This window comes from Eupeodes corollae, chromosome 1 (assembly GCF_945859685.1).
Source record: "Eupeodes corollae chromosome 1, idEupCoro1.1, whole genome shotgun sequence".
NCBI classification, from domain to species: Eukaryota; Metazoa; Arthropoda; class Insecta; order Diptera; family Syrphidae; genus Eupeodes; species Eupeodes corollae.
In genome coordinates, this window is record NC_079147.1 from 214,715,436 (window position 1) to 214,735,315 (window position 19,880).

The 19,880-nt window shown below is 38.1% G+C and overlaps 1 protein-coding gene across 1 annotated transcript; it reads left to right on the forward strand.

Moving 5' to 3' along the window:
- The first annotated feature begins 11,103 nt into the window (after window positions 1-11,103).
- LOC129941464 (protein unc-93 homolog A) lies at window positions 11,104-18,744 on the forward strand. The gene is made up of 6 exons (XM_056050101.1): window positions 11,104-11,629; window positions 15,367-15,595; window positions 15,743-15,871; window positions 15,940-17,190; window positions 17,262-17,391; window positions 17,457-18,744. The coding sequence occupies exons 2-6, from the start codon at window positions 15,443-15,445 to the stop codon at window positions 17,816-17,818; spliced, it is 2,025 nt and encodes a 674-aa protein (XP_055906076.1). The 5' UTR covers window positions 11,104-11,629; window positions 15,367-15,442; the 3' UTR covers window positions 17,819-18,744.
- Window positions 18,745-19,880: the final 1,136 nt, after the last annotated feature.

Sequence of the window (19,880 nt, forward strand, 5' to 3'; positions counted from 1 at the left end):
TGTGCTGGACCTGTCTCTATGGCCCGGCTCCCAGCAAAGGTAAATATTAAACTGTTGCGCCATCTCCATTAGAGATGATCGACAGTTATGGACTGTTATAGAGTTTGTAGAGACAGAGTCCAGAGATTTGATAGCGGCCTGGCTGTCAGATAAAATACGGATATCAGATGTTGATATCACGTTTTCTTTGAGCCAAGACAAGACTTCCTTAATCGCCAAAAGTTCCGCCTGGAACACGCTACAATGATTGGGAAGGCGGAATGAGAGACTTAATTTCAGTCGTTCAGAGTACACACCTCCACCAACCCCTTCTTTGGTTTTTGAGCCATCTGTGTAAAAATGTATTGACTCATCCTTCAAGAATGTCCTATCCTCCCAAAAAGATCTGGTAGGTATAGAAATCTGGAAGTTTCTGTCGAATGGTAGTTGGGGGATGGTGTAGTCTGTGTGCTTTGGAATTTATTCTAAGTACCTTAGAATTACGGAGTGGCCAATGCTGTTGTTAGTCCACTGCGACGAAGCATTGAGGCGAATAGCAGAGCTTGCAGCTATTTGTTTGCTAAATATGTGAAGAGGTGTAAGGTAGAGCAAGGTGTTCAGTGCTGCAGACGGGGTCCGCTTATACATAGGCAGGCTGAACGTTGGACTTTATTTAACTTATCCTTGTTTATACCTTTCTCTAAAGCAGTCCACCATACTGCCACACCGTACGTTAAAATCGGTCTGATTACCGATGTGTATAGCCAATGCGTGATTCTGGGTTGTAAACCCCATTTATTACCAATAGCTTTTTTGCAAAAAAAGAGCTTTTTTGACTCTTTCCTGTACATTGCGTTTCCAATTTAGTTTTTTGTCTAAGACAAGACCTACATAGCTATTTAGCCTCGTCTGAGAATTTTAATTGGATTCCTTTAATATAAGGAGGGTTGACAAATGGAATTTTGTATCTCCTCGAAAATAAGACCAGATCGGTTTTGTGTGGGTTAACACCCAGTCCACACCGATCAGCCCAAAGTATTAGTCTGTCCAAGGCATTTTGTAAGAGTTCTTTAAGGATATTAAGATACTTTCTTGAAACTGCTATAGCAACGTCGTCCGCATAGGCTTTCACTCTGAAACCCTCCGCATCCAGACTAGTTAGGATTTCATTCACCACTAGGTTCCAGAGGAGAGGGGATAGAACACCACCTTGCTGTGTCCCTCTACTAACGAATCGTCTGCTAGAAGAGTTTCCCAGTTTTGAGTTAATTATTCTGCTAGTAAGCATTAAATGAATTAACTCCCGAAGCGAACTCTCTACATTTAGAGATGTCAGTGCAGATGTGGTTGCAGATGTGTCCACGTTGTTAAAGGCACCTTCGATGTCGAGGAAAGCAACCATAGTGAACTCCTTATGATGGAGGGAATATTCGATGGTGCGTACTAAAGTGTGTAACGCTGTTTCCACCGATTTACCCTTACAGTAGGCATGTTGAGACGAAGACAGAAGTCTTGTATCGATACGTGCCCTTAAATGGATATCAATCAATCTTTCCAGGGTCTTAAGAAGGAATGATGATAGACTTATAGGTCGTAGATCTTTAGGGTTGATTTGGGAGCATTTACCTGCTATGCTATAAAAACAACTTTAACTTCTCTCCATGCCGAGGGAACATGGATCAGGTAAAGACAGCTGGTAAAAATTGCCTCAAGGATTGGTGCAATTATATCAGAAGCCTTTTGTAATTCGGCTGGTATTATTCCATCTGGTCCTGCAGCTTTAAATGGTTTTTAAGCTGTTGAGAGCCCATTGTAGCTTATCCTTTGTGATCAGACCTTTGGGATATGTTGTATTTGAACTTGAACGTATAAAACTGTTGAAAGTTTCGCTAAGAGAACTACCAGGAAAGTGAGTGTCCAATAGTAAGTTCAGCGATTCATTACTTGGATTTGTCCAGGAGCCGTCTGTATTTTTCAAGCAGCTTGGCATAGCTGGATTAGTTGAAAGAATTTTCAGTAACTTAGAGGCTTCAGAAGTTTCTTCTATCATGCCACAGAAGGATCGCCAAGAAGATCGCTTGGATTTCCTAAGTGCCTTCTTGTAGATTCTTAGGGATTGAAAAGTTTCCTTCTTGCATCAAGCAAGTGCGCACGCAAGTTTTAAAATTGGTGGAATTGTAGAACTTTGAGTCGTTTGAAATTCTGAACTTATCTGACTTAAAACATATTTAAATGCGTGTTTGCTAAGCCGAAATCATAACACAAATCTAATGAAAAAAATCTAGTTCAATTGTATCAAAGTAACTGTTAATTTTATTACAAATTATCTGGTACTTCCAGTGGGTTGGAAGCAACTCTTTAACTTCTCCTCAATCCGCAGATCATGAATTTTTCTTCTATATTTGTTACTTTACTTACTTAAGGTGGCGCTACAGTCCGGGGCGGACCTGGGCCTCAACCAACAAGCGTCTCCAGCCAGCTCGGTCCCTAGCTAGCTGTCTCCAGTTTCGCACGCCAAGTTGGTTGAGGTCCTCTCCCACCTGGGTGCGCCACCTGAGTCGCGGTCTTCCTCTACTGCGCCGTCCCTCGGGATTGGATTCGAAGACCTTCCGGGCTGGAGCGTTGATGTCCATCCGCTCTACATGACCTAGCCATCTAAGCCGTTGGACTTTGATTCTGCTAACTAGGTCAGTGTCGCTGTACAGCCCGTACAGCTCGTCGTTATATCTTCTCCTCCATTCTCCATCTATGCGTACGGGACCAAAAATCGCCCGAAGAATTTTTCTCTCAAAGCATCCTAAGACGCTCTCATCTTTCTTTGACAGGGTCCAGGCCTCAGCGCCATAAATGAGAACCGGGATGATGAGTGTCTTATAGATGGTGATTTTACATGCTCGAGAGAGGACTTTACTTCTCAATTGCCTTCTAAGTCCAAAGAAGCAGCGATTTGCAAGAGTTATTCTTCGTTTGATTTCAGCGCTGGTGTCGTTGTCTGCATTAATAGCGGTGCCTAGGTAGACAAAGTCCTTAACTACCTCAAAGTTATAGCTGTCCATGGTGACGTTTTGTCCAAGACGTCGTTGTTCAGTGTCCTTTTTTGATGACAGCATATACTTGGTCTTGCCCTCATTGACCACTAAACCCATCTTCTTCGCTTCCGTCGCAATGCTCAAAAACGCTCCACTGACATCACGCTTTGATCTTCCAATTATGTCAATATCATCTGCGTATCCGAGTAATTGGATGGATCTTTGGAAGATTGTGCCTCTAGTGTTGACGGTTGAGTTTTGCACAATTCTTTCCAGAACGATGTTGAAGAAGTCGCATGACAATGCATCGCCTTGCCTAAAACCTTTTTTGACATCAAATGCATCGGTAAGATCTTTTCCGACCTTGATAGAGCAGCGTGCATTCTCCATCGTCATTCTGCACAAACGGATAAGTTTGACAGGGATGCCAAAACTAGACATTGCTCGGTAGAGCTCTTCCCTATAGATGCTGTCATACGCGGCTTTAAAATCGATAAAGAGATGGTGGGTATCGATTTGAAGCTCCTGGGTTTTTTCCAAGATCTGCCGTAGTGTGAATATTTGGTCGATAGTGGACTTTCCTGGTCTGAAGCCACACTGATAAGGACCAATCAGGTTGTTGACGAATGGCTTCAGACGTTCACATAATACGGCAGAGAGGATCTTATACGCAATGTTAAGAAGACTGATGCCTCTGTAGTTGGCGCAGTTTAGAGGGTCTCCTTTCTTATGTATCGGGCACACTATGCTGAGATTCCACTCATCGGGCATGCTTTCTTCCGACCAAATTTTGCAGATGAGTTGGTGCATGCTCCGTACCAAGTCATCGCCTGCTGCTTTGAATAGTTCGGCAGCGATGCCGTCAGCTCCAGCAGCTTTGTTTGACTTAAGTTTAGATATAGCTATCTTCACTTCGTCAAGGTCGGGTAGGCGGAATTGTTGATCTGCGTCGCCGAGGTTGAGTGGTTCTATCTCCCTTACAGCGGAATTCGGTTCGTCATCGCCGTTATATAATTTGGAGAAGTGATCTTTCCATATTCTCAGCATCGACTGTGGTTCTACTACGATGTTCCCTTGATCGTCTTTACAGGCTTCGGTTCGTGGCTGGTACCCTTGGGAGGTTTTTTTTACCTTTTGGTAAAATTTACGAACCTCATTCCTGTTGTGACATCCCTCTATCTCCTCGATCGCGCGCTTCTCATGCTCCCTTTTTTTCCGTCTAAGAAGCCGGTGTTCCTCTCTCCTCTTCTGCTCGTAGAGCTCGCGAGCAGCTCTCGTCCTTTTGTGCAGCGCCGTTTTGTATGCCTCTTGTTTCGCTGCGTGAGCTTGCTGGCATTCGTCGTCAAACCAGGGGTTTCGCTGTGGTGGCCGTGTGAAACCTAGCACTTCAGAGGCGGCATCTCTGATGGCTGCAAGGCAATGTTGCCACTGGTTTTCAATGCTTAATGCAGGAAGCATAGGACTCCTTCGGAGGTTATTAGAGACACGATCGGAAAAGGACATGGCAGTCTCTTGCGATTGTAGCCGTCTAACGTCGAATCTTCTCACAGTACTTCCTTGTTTTGGCTTGGATCGGGATATCCGTAGCCGTACCTTGGCTACAACGAGGTAGTGGTCCGAGTCAATGTTGGCCTCTCGGAATGTTCGGATATCCTGGATACTGGAGAAGTGTCGTGCGTCGATCGCAATGTGGTCAATCTGGTTGACGGTTGATTGATCAGGAGATTTCCATGTCCCCTTGTGGATATTAAGATGCGTGAACTGCGTACTAGCTACCAGAACGTCTCGCCCCGCAGCGAAATCGACCAGCCTGAATCCGTTGTCGGAGGTAGTGTCGTGCAGGCTGTATCTCCCGATTATGCCACCAAAGATGTCTTCTCTTCCTAGCTTGGCATTAAAATCTCCTAAGACAATTTTAATGTCATAGCCAGGGCACTGCTCATATGTCTTGTCCAAGAGCTCGAAGAACATATCTTTGGTGTCTTCATCTTTCTCCTCTGTTGGGGCATGCGCGCATATTAGGCTTATGTTGGCGAATTTAGCCTTGATGCGGATTGTCGTGATGCGCTCGCTCACACTGTTGAAACTCAAGACTTTTTGCCTGAGCCTAGTTCCAACAACAAATCCACACCCAAATAGACGGTGTCTTTGTTCTCGGTAGCAGTCGCCGTAGTAGATATCGCAGTCTTTTAGTTTGCGTTTACCCGGTCCATCCCATCGCACTTCTTGGATGGCTGTAATATCTGCCTTGCAGCAGTTTAGGGCTTCCGCTAATTGTTCGGCTGCACGTGGTCTGTTAAGGGACCTAACATTCCACGTACATATCCGAAGTTCGTTGTCCTTATTTCGTTTGCGTGGGTTGTCAACAGTGAATCCGTCCGTATCCGAGGCTTGTTGTTGCTTCGAGACTATGATGTTTTTACGTGGCCAGGAAGTCACCCCGACGGCACAACCCCCAACCTGGAGGGCGAGATCCTTAGTATAACTCCAAGGAAGGGGAGCCGGATGAACCGCTCCTTATAGGCCTGGGCTCCGAATATGTCGAAGAAGCCCTATAAGGTGTTCACTAAGTAGTTCGACCTTACTGGAACTGTAGACGCCACCGTTGATTCTGTCTCGAGAATTCGTCCGCTGCCGCCTGGATAAGGAGAGGTGCCTTAGTGGAAACACCTCTCCCCCCCTCTCTCGTTTGCTGCCCCCAACAACTTTCCACTGGGGTTGGAACCCAATCTCCAGTTGAGGTACTAGGCACCCGATGTTCACCGCGGGGAGGTGAGAGTAGGAGTTGATAGACAGAGGTGGGTTTTGAGAAAAACCTGTGGACGCTTGTGTCCTCTTGAATGCACATGTCTACCATTTGAACATCTCTATATTTGTTACTGTTATTTGTTACTTCTTCATTTTCATTCTCGAAAAACAATTCAACGCTGCTAATCATCACTATTTTTATTTACTTTTTTTCACAAAAAATAATATTCTTCAATCTGACTTTATAATTATTTATGATATTTCACTTTCAGTTTTTAATGTTGGCAGTTTTGTTTTCAAAGACGAACTACGGAGTTCGCCATTGGTAACACCACCAAACTGTTAGTTCGCCAAATTCCACTTTAGGCGAATTTTCGACTCCAGAGTGATAATACGCCCTTGAATCACTCCCGACCAAAGAGCACACCAAACAGTGACTTTTTGTGGATGTAATGGTCTGTTTCCAATTACTTGAGGATTCTCAGAACCCCAAATACGACAATTTTATTTATTAACATACCTACCGAGTGAGAAATGTGCTTCGTCGCTAAAGAAAATTTCTTTCGAAAAATTGCCGTCCACCACCTGTTGTTCAAGTATCTATTCGACGTATCAACGAAGTTGTGAATGACTGGCTTTAGTAATTGTGTAAGCTGAACTTTATATGGATGTAGGTGTAGATCCAATTGAAAAATACGCCATAATGTGCCTTAAGACAGCCCTTATTCCCGAGAACATCAATGAACCGACACATTCGGGTTTTCAGCAACATTTTCACTTACAACAGCGATATTTTCAGTGGTACGAGCGAAACGCTGCTGATGCAAAGGCCTTACATTATCTGTAACCAATTCAGTCTCATTAAATTTCTTCACAATTTCGCCATTTACTTCGGTAGTTGAAGGATTATGAAAACAATAATCTCGTCTTTTTTAATCCATATTTGTAGAAGATTCTAACAATTTGTATGCATTGTACGATAGTTAAGCAATCCAATTTCGTAAATGTCAGACTTTCAACTGACAAACAAAATTGGATTAACAACTTAGTTTGACAAATGTCGAATTCCAGCCTCATACTTGTGAAACCGCAAAATGGATAACCCGTTATAACAAAAATACAAAGCTAAATGGTAAGTTACTGAGATGTTTCGAAATAGTTAATTTATGTAACATGAGGTTTTTGACCCCTTTGATTATGATTGAAAAGTAACTTCTCTCGATTTAAGTTTCGGAGTAGTTATGATGTAGTTTCACATAAATGAGTAACAACAGTAACCTATAATAAATATTACAATACAATTTATAAACTAAAACTCTTACTCGTATGTAAGTCATTTAATATTAATGATGTCTGTTAAGAAACAAATTTTGACATATATTGTCTAGTGTAGTTCAGTGTAGAAAACTAGAATTTAGTTACAAACAAGGCAAATATCGCCTTTTTTCGTCAGTTTTTTGTAAATTTGATGTGACTGTGAATCTACAACCAAGAAGTCAGCTTTACCTAACAGTGACAAACCGTTTCACTTGGAAAATAGCTCGAAATTTTTGTTGACATCTTAAATCAATGCCAATGTAATACATTTTCGATTAATCTTCTTAAGGCCTTCTAAACTCTTAAAAAATAGAAATATTTTTCTATATCGAAGAGAAAATGCTTCTGGATTTAAACACCAAATCGCTTAGAAGAACTAACAAAATCAAACCAATTTTCATTGACAAAAAATGTATGCAAACACAAGATTCGTTAAGATTTTTTCAAACTACCATTCAAAAACACTGTTTGAAATTCAGATATTTTGCTGTATTTTTTCCCAATTACCTGAGTCTTGCTATTATGACAATGGACAGGTTAACACAACACAAGGGTCTTGAAAGTAAGGCATGTTTCTAATATCTGATTGATAGATAGACAAGTTTTTTATTCTTATTAATGAATTCATATATAACATTGCGCTCGAATACATGGACAAGACATAGTTAACAATAATATTGTATAATAAGAATAGTTAGTGACAACAATCATTTAAAAAAAAACAGTGGTGCTTTGACTTTGATTTTATTTTGTGTGGGATTACAAAAAATATAATGGACAAAAATAATTGATATAATTTATACATTGAAAATTATTTTAGCAAAAAGAAATTTAAAAACTAAAAATATTTTTGAAAGTTAAATTTCAGCAAACAAATCGTATTTGGTTACATACATAAGTTTAATTTTAGAGAGTGTAACGTGGCAAAGTTTCTATTTCTTGGTGGTCTTCGGCAAGAAGCCATAAATTTAATACTTTTTAAAACGGGCCAATATAATCTATAAAATAGTAGTTTATGTAGCTTGTCGTACGAAAATATGGGATGTTTACAATAAAGGTGAAATTACATCTACGACTTCGTATGCTTTGTATGTTCGTTTGTTGACATATGCGCACCACCCCAACAAAGTATTCCATATTGCAACTTGGAATGAAAAGTGCCAAAATAAACCATCTTAAACAAATTTGAAGAGCAATGCTTTTTCAAGTGGTAGAAAGAACGGGTGAATGAGAGAAGATAGTCTTAAAATCTTCAACTTTTTCAATTTTAAAACAGCTACCACGGCATTGAACATTGGGATTGTGTGATTCACATTCACCATAAAGTAAGTTATGATTGAGGCAATCGTGAGAATGACAAGTTATTAACTCTGTTTAGCTGCTCACAGTTAACTCATGTTTAGCAAACCAAAATCTTAGCAAGTGAACATCATAGTTAATAAACGGTGATTTTTTAAGAGCTTGAGAACTTTTAAAAAAAAAAAAACGCATACAATTTGCAAACTCTCATCAATTCTTTATTTGAAACGTTAGATTGGTCCATGACATTTACTTTTTGAAGATAATTTCATTTAAATGTTGACCGCGGCTGCGTCTTAGGTGGTCCATTCGGAAAGTCCAATTTTGGGTAACTTTTTCGAGCATTTCGGCCGGAATAGCCCGAATTTCTTCGGAAATGTTGTCTTCCAAAGCTGGAATAGTTGCTGGCTTATTTGTGTAGACTTTAGACTTGACGTAGCCCCACAAAAAATAGTCTAAAGGCGTCAAATCGCATGATCTTGGTGGCCAACTTACCGGTCCATTCCTTGAGATGAATTGTTCTCCGAAGTTTTCCCTCAAAATGGCCATAGAATCGCGAGCTGTGTGGCATGTAGCGCCATCTTGTTGAAACCACATGTCAACCAAGTTCAGTTCTTCCATTTTTGGCAACAAAAAGTTTGTTAGCATTGAACGATAGCGATCGCCATTCACCGTAACGTTGCGTCCAACAGCATCTTTGAAAAAATACGGTCCAATGATTCCACCAGCGTACAAACCACACCAAACAGTGCATTTTTCGGGATGCATGGGCGTTTCACAATCGCATTAATTGTTTGCTCACTTGGTCGATTATGTAGACCATAAATCGGACGTAAAGCGCGAAACACATTTCGAACCGAACACTGATTTTGGTAATAAAATTCAATGATTTGCAAGCGTTGCTCGTTAGTAAGTCTATTCATGATGAAATGTCAAAGCATACTGAGCATCTTTCTCTTTGACACCATGTCTGAAATCCCGCGTGATCTGTCAAATACTAATGCATGAAAATCCTAACCTCAAAAAATCACCCTTTATCTGTCATTAGACTGAAAGGACTATTGCTACAGTATGCAATTCCAAGGTCATCGGCACATTTTCTGACTTTACCTCGGAAAGGAAGTGAAAATGGGAATTGATTTAAATCAAAAATAAAATCGGGCCCAGCACGGATCCCTTATGCTGCACCCAACTTTTACATTGTGTGATCTAATTTTTAGATAAGACTTCATCCATTTCCACATAAATCCACGAAAACCAATTTTATACAGTTTATCCAAGAGTATGTTATAGTCCACCATATCAAAGGCTTTTCTTATGTCTGCGAAAAGTCCAGCACACTTTTTTTTAGCATCTAAATCTTCTTGTAGAATGCAGCAAAATTCTAGAAGAGCCTCCTCAGTAGAAAGCCCAGCCCTGAATCCAAATTGAAATGGACTCAAAAAGTTTATTTTATTAAGGTAAGACAGAATTCTTGTTTTTAAACAACTTCGATATTGAAGACAACAAATTTATTGGTCTAGAGTTTCCTTATTTATCTGTTTTACTTCCTTTTTTGAATAATGGAACTATCATAGCATTTTTTAAATCATCAAGAAACTTCCCAGAGTATATGCTTAAGTTAAAAATGTTTGTCAATAAATCTACCAAATTTGGCCCAACCTTTTAAGCATTATATTAGATATATCATCTTTGCCATGAGAAGTTGAATAATTTAACGAGCTTATTGTTTTAAGTATTTCAAGTCCTGTAATTGGCTCAAAAAGAAACTGTTTGAACTGGTTTCTTGAGGATTAATCTCATAGCAATAGTCAAATGAAGTCTGTACCCAACAGATGCAAAAAAAGGAACTAAATTCATCCGATACATCTTTTGGTTTCGATAAAACAACAATACCATTTATTAGTACAATTGGATTGTTGCTATTCGACATGTTCCTACCTAAAATACTATTAATGACTTCCCATTCCTTTTTTATGTTGCCCTTACTTGTCCAGATACCCAAAAATTGCTTTCCAATCTGCTATCAAGTCCAGTCTACTTAATGTCAAAATGACAGTTGATCATTGAACTGAAAGCTGAACTTTATTAATCTATGATTATTTTCTGCACAATTCCATTAAATGTTTTGTATATAAGGCTTATTTCTCAAATTGGAAAAGATATAAGTAATATTTTCTTACAATACAAAATACAAGTCTTGATGGACTTATAGCTTGCCTAAAGAGAATCTTGTAGAAAATAATGTTTTTGGTAGTTTTTGCACTATCAACTGCAGATAGAGGTTAGTGAAGTAAAGTTCGAAATTTAAAAAGTATGACACTTAAAAAAGTAACTTATTGCCTTGGTTAAAACTTACATTCAAATAATGCAGTTGACTGCAAATGAAGTCCCTTATGTTGTCTGAACCTACCCAATTTGTGCATTGAATCGAGGTGATATTAATAAACGTTCATTCTAAAGTAATTTTACTATTTCTGGAACTTATATACTTTTTTCATCAAATGATCTCAAATGACTTATAATGAATTTTGACAGATTACACAATGGTACCCTATTAATATTGACATTTGTTATCAATGTTATATGGGTCATGGGACATAAAATGAAAAACGATAAGCTATACACATGACAGATGATTATAAGTTGTGGGACATAAAAATAAAACTGCGCAAACTCTTAAATTTTTCGCAATCTTGACATTTCTTTGTTGTCTTCCATCAACCACTCTTTTTATACAAACATTTTGCTTCGCTATCAATGGTGTTTGTTTTTGTGTCTGACAAAATTGTTGATGTCCTCCAGCTGACAACATTGTACAGAATTTGTTTGTAAAATTTAATTTTACTTAAGGGATTTTCGTTAACAACTTTAACCGGAAGAAGAGTTAGGAGTATCAGAAATAAAATGTTTAACTATTGTGAAGTTATTTAAGTTGTGTATATATACAATTTTTCGAATTGTTGTTGTTGTGATTGATTCGAAAAAAAAAAACAAAATGGGTGTGTATATCTACAATCTACATACCAGATAACTATTATCTGGGCTAAGTTGCCAATAAAATACAATTAAATGGCTTTGTGCGTGTTCGAATGATAATCACGGGTTCAACTTATTCATCAAAATAGTTTAAGAAAACGAAAAAAAATATCTAATTCATCAAAACTAAAAAGGCATTCAAGGATGCTCTTTAAAAAGCGCTCTTAAAGTATACGCATAACTTGTTACGGAATTTTGTTAAAGGACTCTGCGGGCAAGTAAGTATCATGCAGTTTTTAAGATAAATGCTCGAAGTCGAAGCAGTATGTGCGTAAAGACATATTGACATCTCTTGTAGTAAACTCTGTTTAAACGACCAACAGAAATCGTGTTTTGTGACAGGTGGACTAATTCTTTTATGTTAAAACCCTCGTTTATCTCATAAAGATGAAGGGGTATCAATGGAAAAGACTATTGATTAAATTTAATTATCCCGCTGGATATGATTTGTGTGTTTCTCAATTTATTGGTTGATACTTTTAATTGACAGTATCCATTATTGGGCGTGGTTGTTTCTTTTAAATGAGAATATAATTTGTTTCTAGGTTGATGCTGTTTATACCTGTATGTAGGTAGCTCCGTATATACATAGGTATTTTGCAGTGACTTTGACCTAGTTTTCACACGGGCTGAACTCTATAAGTGATGTTTCATCACCCTAATGGGTAAAAATCATCAGTGTGTACATGTACCTACTTAAATTTAACCTACTATCATAGAAAAACCTAAGTGCATTTTATAAACAAAAAAATAAGCAAAGAAATTAGACATCATAGAAACGGGGATCAAATGTCATCTCGTCATTATGATGAGTTTGTTGTATGTAAAGCATGAAACTATATAAACCTATATAATGAGCTGATTATATCGATTAACAACTTAAAGTTCTGTCATAAAAGATGTTAGATGACATGTGGGTAGTTGAGTAGATTCATACACAATTTACACATTTTGTGTCATGCATTATTTTGCCTTAACAATAATGTTTCATTAGCTGTTTTTCAAGCTCTCTTATAAGTTGCTTTAACCTTCCGACTACAACGTTTGCGTTTTTTTAAAAAGTTCTGTTTTGGTTAAAGTCTGTGAATTGCTATTTTTGGATACAAATTCTATGTTATCCTAATTATTTGTAATTAATATATAAGTATGTATAAGTAAGTAATATATCGAAAGGTTAAGCCTTCAAGAAATTATTTGTATTGTTTATTTTTTTTTCTCAAATTGTTGATGCAAAATTAACCTTGCTTTCGATCACTCTTAAAGCATTTTAAAATGAGTTACCATCCTCCCAGAAATGTATCTCGTAAGATTTATAAGAACCATGCATTTTTAAGCATGCTGGGTTCCCACGTTATTATTATTATCTAAGCTTTTAATGGGTTGTCTTTGAAATAGAACACAGTTTTAACTTAGCGAGTACTTAATTTAATTAAACATACAAATTATTAGTTCATAAGTAATATTTAAATTTTACAATTGTGTTTTTTTAGATAAGATAGTATCTTAAATGAAGAATTTAAGGATCGAAATTAAATACGATTTTTTTTAGTGGCTAGTAAAAGCCTGTCTCAAAGCGGATTTTTTGCATCATTTTACTAACTTTCGTTTATTTGGTAAAGATTGTCCAATTATCTCTTGTTCGGCCGTCCTGTTGGTATTTTGCTTTCCGGTCTCCATTTTGTAGTTGAAGTCTTCCCAACTCCATTTAAGTCTTTTCGAGTCAAAGCGATATCTTCATGTTTCTAAACTCCAGCTCTAAAAAGTGGTTTGATGCTTCAGAATTGTCTCCAGCTATTTGTGATGCGTCTGTTGATTTCTTTGTTTTCTTGGCCGTCAAAAGTATACAGTCTTCCACATATTCAATTTTTGCTGCTGTGGTTTGTTTTTGCATAAGCGTATGATTTCTGTTGTCATCCCCTGTACGTGTACTTACTTACTTAAGGTGGCGCTACAGTCCTGTGTGAACAGTTTCGCGCTCCAAGTTGGGTTGGGGCCATCTTAGTCGTTGGACTTTTACCCTTCTGGCTAAGTCTACGTTGCTGTACAGCCCGTACAGCTCTTATATAGCGGCACTTTGCTTTCTTATCCCAAAGAAACAGCGGTTAGCAAGAGTTATTCTTCGTTTGATCTCAGCGCTGGTGTTGTTTTCTTCGTTTACAGCGGAGCCCAGCAAGACGAAGTCCTTGACTACCTCAAAGGTACGTCTGTCGATGGTGACGTTTTGACCAAGACGTCGGTGTTGAAGGTACTTTCTTGACGACAGCGTGTACTTTGTTTTTGCCCTAAATACTCACAAAAGCACTATTGACATCACGCTGAGTTCTTCAGATTATGTCAATGTCATCAGCATATGGTAGTACTTGGACAGATTTTTGAAAGATAGTGCACGTCTAGTGTTGACGTGTGACTTTGCACTTATCTTTCAGGTACAATGTTAAAAAAATCACATGACAGCGCATCACCTTGTCTAAAACCTTTTTTGACATCGAAGTTGTTTACAACTCTTATTTAGCAGCTTAAATTCTCCATGGTCATCCTGCACAAACGGACGAGTTTGGCATTGATGCCAAAATTAGACATGGCTCTTTACAGCTCGTCCCTGTAGATGCTGTCATATGCGGCCTTGAAATCGATGAAAAGGTGGTGGGTGTCGATTTGGTGTTCTTGGGGATTTTCCACGATCTGGACTGTGGACCTTCCACACTTTATAGGACCTATCAGATTGTTGACGATGGGCTTAAGACGTTCACATATTACGGCAAAGAAGAATTTACAGGCGATGTTAAGTAGACTGATTCCTCTTGGTGCAGTTTAGAGGGTCTCCTTTTTTCAGGATCAGGCAAACAATACTGAGGTTCCATTCATCGGGCATGCTTTCTTCCAACCATATCTTACAGATAAGTTGGTGCATGCTCCTAACCAACTTATCTCCAGCTGTTTTAAAGAGCTCGGCATTCAAGCCATGCGCTCCAGCGGCTTTATTAGACTTCAGCTTAGATATGGCAATCTTTACTTCCTCTAAATCGGGAGGACGGGATTGTTGGCTTTCGTCGTCTATGTTGAATGGATCATCCTGTCTGACAGCGGAATTCAGTTCCTCGTCGTTGTTATACAGTCTGCAGAAGTGGTCCTTCAATATCCTAAGCATTGACTGCGGTTCCACTATGATGTTTCCACTTTCGTCTTTGCAGCCTTCGGTTCTAGGTTTATGCAACTGTGCATTTCGATTCACCTGTTCATAAAACGTTCGAACTTCATTCCTGCTTTTAAACCTCTCAACATCTTCGACCGCACGCTTCTCACGCCCTCTCTTTTTCCTTCTGAGAAATCGGTGTCTCAGACAACAATACTTTATAAAAAAAACTAAAATGCTAGTAGAAAAACTGTGTGAATCAATATTAAATGCAACAACGAACCCAGAAATGCATACTTTTTTAATAGTATTTGGGAACCTAATCCAGTTCTCCTTTCACTTATACCTTTTTTACAGAAGGTTTGATTATGATCGTTGAAACTGAACTTTGATTGATTTAGAAATCTTTCCATTCCATTTTGAAAAGACGGCTCACTTTCATAAGTTTTTGTTCCTAAGGCCACAACTTAAGTTGAGGAATATATTGATGATTTTTTAATTTCGTGTTGACTCAGCGGGAGCAACAAAATATATGTAAATATTTAGCAATCCCGATTTCTGAGAACAAAAATGGAAGCCTCAAAATTTTATAAGCTTTACCTCATTCGAATGACATAAAGCTTGTTGCTGCAAACGGAATTCTCTCATATGGACCGATCTCATTTTTGAAAGATTTGTCTAAAAACTAATTTGCTCACAACTGCTAGCAGAAGCTAACTAGAATTCTTTTATTTGGTACTTTATTCGAAGTTACAAGATATAATAGGATAATATTTGTCTACATAATTACAGAATAAAACCATTTAAACTTCTTTTTTCTAGGAAACACAGTTCTTAACATTCTTGAATGTGACTTTATTTTTAAAACATCAACGGATTCAAAAAATTCTTTTTCTCAATGAGAATGGGAAGTTTACCAAATATCCACGAGTTGGAACGAATTGAACGGAAGCTCGGAAGGGAAAGAGAAATAGCACTTATAGAACAACGAGCCAGAGAACAAATTGACTTCAATCGAGATAGAGAACGAGAGAGTGTACCACTTCAACAGGTAAACATGTTTAAAATTAAATTTGGTTCCAGCTTATGATGAATTGAATTTTGTAGTTTTACAAGTTGTATACTTGAACGATTTTACTAATGCTTTTTATTCAACTAATAAACATTTCTGTAATGAGTATAATTTTTTCCTTTCCAGAACTCCTCGTTTAATCCTTATTTCCTCACTACAAAAAACCATCATCGTCATTCCTTAACAGCCCGAAATGTACTTCGAACTCGAAGTTCAGGTGGATCACATAATATCTGGGATGATCCTATGCTTGAGGTAAATTGCTAGAGACCAAAATACTTTTGAATTATTTATGATTGTTTTTTTTTTTTCTTTTTGCTCAGCGCCTTGCAGCCTACTCACCAATGTCTAATCGATCACACAGAATTAACCCCATAACTCCGTATCAAGTACAAGCAGCATTGGCAGCCAGTCGCCGTCGGGAATCAATCAACAGCTCGATTGGAGCGACTTCTATTCGGAGATTGCTGACTTTGAACAGTCGTTGTTGTCGTCACAAGATTCCAGCACATATTCAGTCTAAGGTCTGGAAGGACTTTACCTTTTTAACCGTTGGACATGGTCTCATGTGTGCTATTTTGCTGCCTCTCATCGGTCTTCAAAGCTCCAACTCAGTATGGCATCATAGCGAGCCATGGGTGCATGTAGGTCCCAACATAGGATCGATTTTGCTGAGCATTTCGTTTTTGATTTCCACAGGGATGTGTTTTTTCACAGCAAGACTTATCAAAAAGCACGGATTTTTGGTTTTAATTGCCGCAAGCTACATAGGGATGTGCATATTTTTGCTGGGCCATCTGTGTTCCTCCATCTACACTCTTTTTCCGGCCTATGTGATTCTGGGTATCACCTTGGGTCCAGCATGGGTAGGCAAAATAGCTTTGGTGGTACATTTTGCTAGCAGACTGAGCTGTTCTCAGCACGATTGTGCCTTAACTGCTGCTGTTGATAACATCGACGATCACAAGATTTTTTGCAATCGAGAACAGAAAGTCCGACGATTTGCTAGGTGGTTTCAAGCTTCCCAAGATATCGGAATAATAATCGGAGCTATTTTAGCATCGTTGGTGTTGGTTTGCAGCTCAACAAATTGGGACTGTTTCAATTTTAGCTTCATTCCAAGTGCTGACTTAATACCGGTAACACAGAAATCGGTGATACAGATGAATAACACATCGTCGTCATCAGTAGCGTCACCGCTTAGTTCAGCGGCAGTGTTAACAAGCAACAATTTTTTCTATTTGTTTGATGAGATGTATAATCATAACGAGCATGGGGAGAGAATATGCGGAGCTGATATGTGTCCCGTTTGGAATTCATTGGATGATGATAGCAACGAAACAAAATCACTCTCACATTTTGTTAGTGAAAAACGTGTTGGAGGCGTGACACTTATTCTGATATACTTGATATTCTCAATTGGAGCCTTTTTGTTGACGTGCTTTTCTGGAAAATTTGAATGCACACTTCGACGGACACGGGTCAAAGGTGTCACCGATACATTACTGTTTGCTGGGCCAATGGCATATTTTATAGGAACTGAGCAAGCATACATGCTGGGAGACTTTACAAGGGTAAGTTTTTTAGAATAGGGTGCATAACTTCGGTTCTATAAAATATTTATGTAATTTCTTTTCTGTTCAAGGCTTTTGTATCCTGCTCTCTTGGCATAAGCATGGTCGCTGGAGCTCTAATAGGCATGGGTCTAATGCAATCTATAGTTTCTTGTACGTTGAGTCTTCTCTTGCGATACACGAAACGAATTGTTATCATACGTAAGCTATTTCACAACCGTAAATATTTCTTCAACAAATTTTAAATATTTTTTTTATTTTTATAGTTGCTGGTTTCTTTTTCCATGCATGTCTGCTTTTAGTTCTGTCTCGATGGAAACCCTCAAGCGATGATAGTGCTCTATTTTATGTTATTGCCGCAAGTTGGGGTGCTTGTAATGGCATGTGGGAAACACTCTTGTTAGCTCTGGTTACCCTCAATCATACCAATCATGTCACCGAGGTCATGGGTCCACTGCAAGGCCTCAGGTTTTTTGGCCTAGGAGTGACTTTTGCTGCTCACGGATTTTTATGCGAGAATCCGAAGATTCTAATACTTGTCATCATTTTGGTAGTTAGTGTCCCGCCCTATGCTATGTTAGAAATTCGCTTAGAGGCACAACGAAAGGCTCATATAGTTTCTTTATGACGAAATGTTTTTAGTTAGTATACATTTAAAAGAAATACCACCACTACTTACACCATGTAGACAATGTGGTTGTAAATACTGCCATCGCATGAAGCCGAAGAAGAACTAAACGTCTCGTCGTCGCTCGTAGGGTAGAAAATTTCAATATGTATTTCTGTTTTGTATTTTTAGATATACATTTATATGAAATATAGGTCCTCCGGCTCAAACGAATAGGTATACATCAAATGTGTCAATTTATTTTATGTTTTAGACTAATTTAAGTTAGAGCTTATCATCACAAGAAATTTGTTCTTAAACCAAAGTCTGTTACAAAGCGATGTTAATTTATAAGGCATTATAGCCAATACACAATATGTGTGTGGTCAATTTTTACATGTTTTAAAGTATATTTGTTATAAAATAAATGTAAAATAATTTTTAGTTCGACTAGAAAGTTATGTTTTAACTTAGTATTCTAGCGCGCTGTGCGGAAAAGTGTGTTAATTATCTGTTTAGATGTTAGTACCTATACAAGGTGGCACAAAATGTTTAACTCGGAGCAAAAGTTTCCGCGACTACTCATGCATTTTTCCAGACGAAAATATTTAAAGTATTAATGCCTTTTTGATCGTTTACGACCTACTGTCAAACTAGATTTGACTTTTGATGTCCGCCGTTATCTCAGAGAACAGAGTGTCATCTTTTTGCCACCTTGTATTATTTACATTTAAGTTCTTGTTTGTTTAGTAAAAAATTAATCATTGGAAAATGTTTTGCGTCCTTACCACTTACTTATAAAAATGCACAATGCTATATTCCTAACCTTGTATGACAAAAAAAAAGAAGAAAATGGAACATAAAATATATGTAATGTATTTTATTTATGTATATTGATTGTGTTCAAATTGAAACATAAATATATGTAAATGTACAATAAAGTAAAATGTTTAAAATGTGTTTTAATAAACTAATATGTAAACAGGTAAATGAAAAATAATGTTGGTATTTGAAGTGACTACTGGTGAAGAACTAGGAACTGGGTCCGCCAAATAACTCCTTTTTTTTAATGCTATAAAAACATCGAGTGTAGCTTCGGCTGTCTGGCACGTAGCGCCGCCTTCCTGTTGAAACCAAATGTTGCCAATATCCTCCTCTTCAATTTTTGTGAACAAAAATTCGTTCAACATGGCCTGATAACTATTTCCATTTACTGTAATGGCCACTTGCTCACTATCGAAGAAAAATGTACCAATTATTCCTCTGGACCGAAATTCGCACCAACAGTGAATTGTTTTGGGTGTATCCGCTTTTTAATGTATGCGTGGGTTTTCTGCTCCCCAAATATGACAATTTTGCTTGTTTACATACCCGCCAAGATCAAAATGAGGTTCATATGAAAAAATGATTTTTTGTCAAAATCGGCATCTTCTCTAAGCGTTGTTCGCTTGTTCAAGCGTATACACAATCATGTTCGTTCAGAAGGATAAAACTAATTAACTGTCAAATCATGAGTTTAGTGTTGTCATTCATGAAATAAGCACCAATTAAAAAAAAACGTTATATGGCGAACCCTATACAAGAAACTGGTCAAATGGTAGTAACAAAAGAAGTTTTTATGGCTATTGTCAAATCTTAGCCTTATCAAAATTATTAATTTCTGATACTAACTTACAAGTGGTTTCAAGGACCAGCAGTAAGCTTTTGATATGTAGTTTACTATACAATTTATTTCAACGCTTATGATAATTTTGCGGGAAGAGTTCGATATGTAGCTGATACTCGATTAGAAAGAATAATTCAATTCTGAATAGGAAACCTGAATTTCAAGTGACAAATGAAAAATCAGAATAATGCATACATAAATACGGTCTCCAGGTTTGGGGCTGTGCCGTCGGAGTGACTTCCTGGCCACTTAAAAGCTTTCATAGTTGCGAAGCACCAACAAGCCTCGGATACGGACGGATTTACTGTTGACAACCAACGCAAACGAATAAAGGACAACGAACTTCGGATATGCACGTGGAATGTTAGGTCCCTTAACAGACGACGTGCGGCCGAAGAATTAGCGGAGACCGTAGAC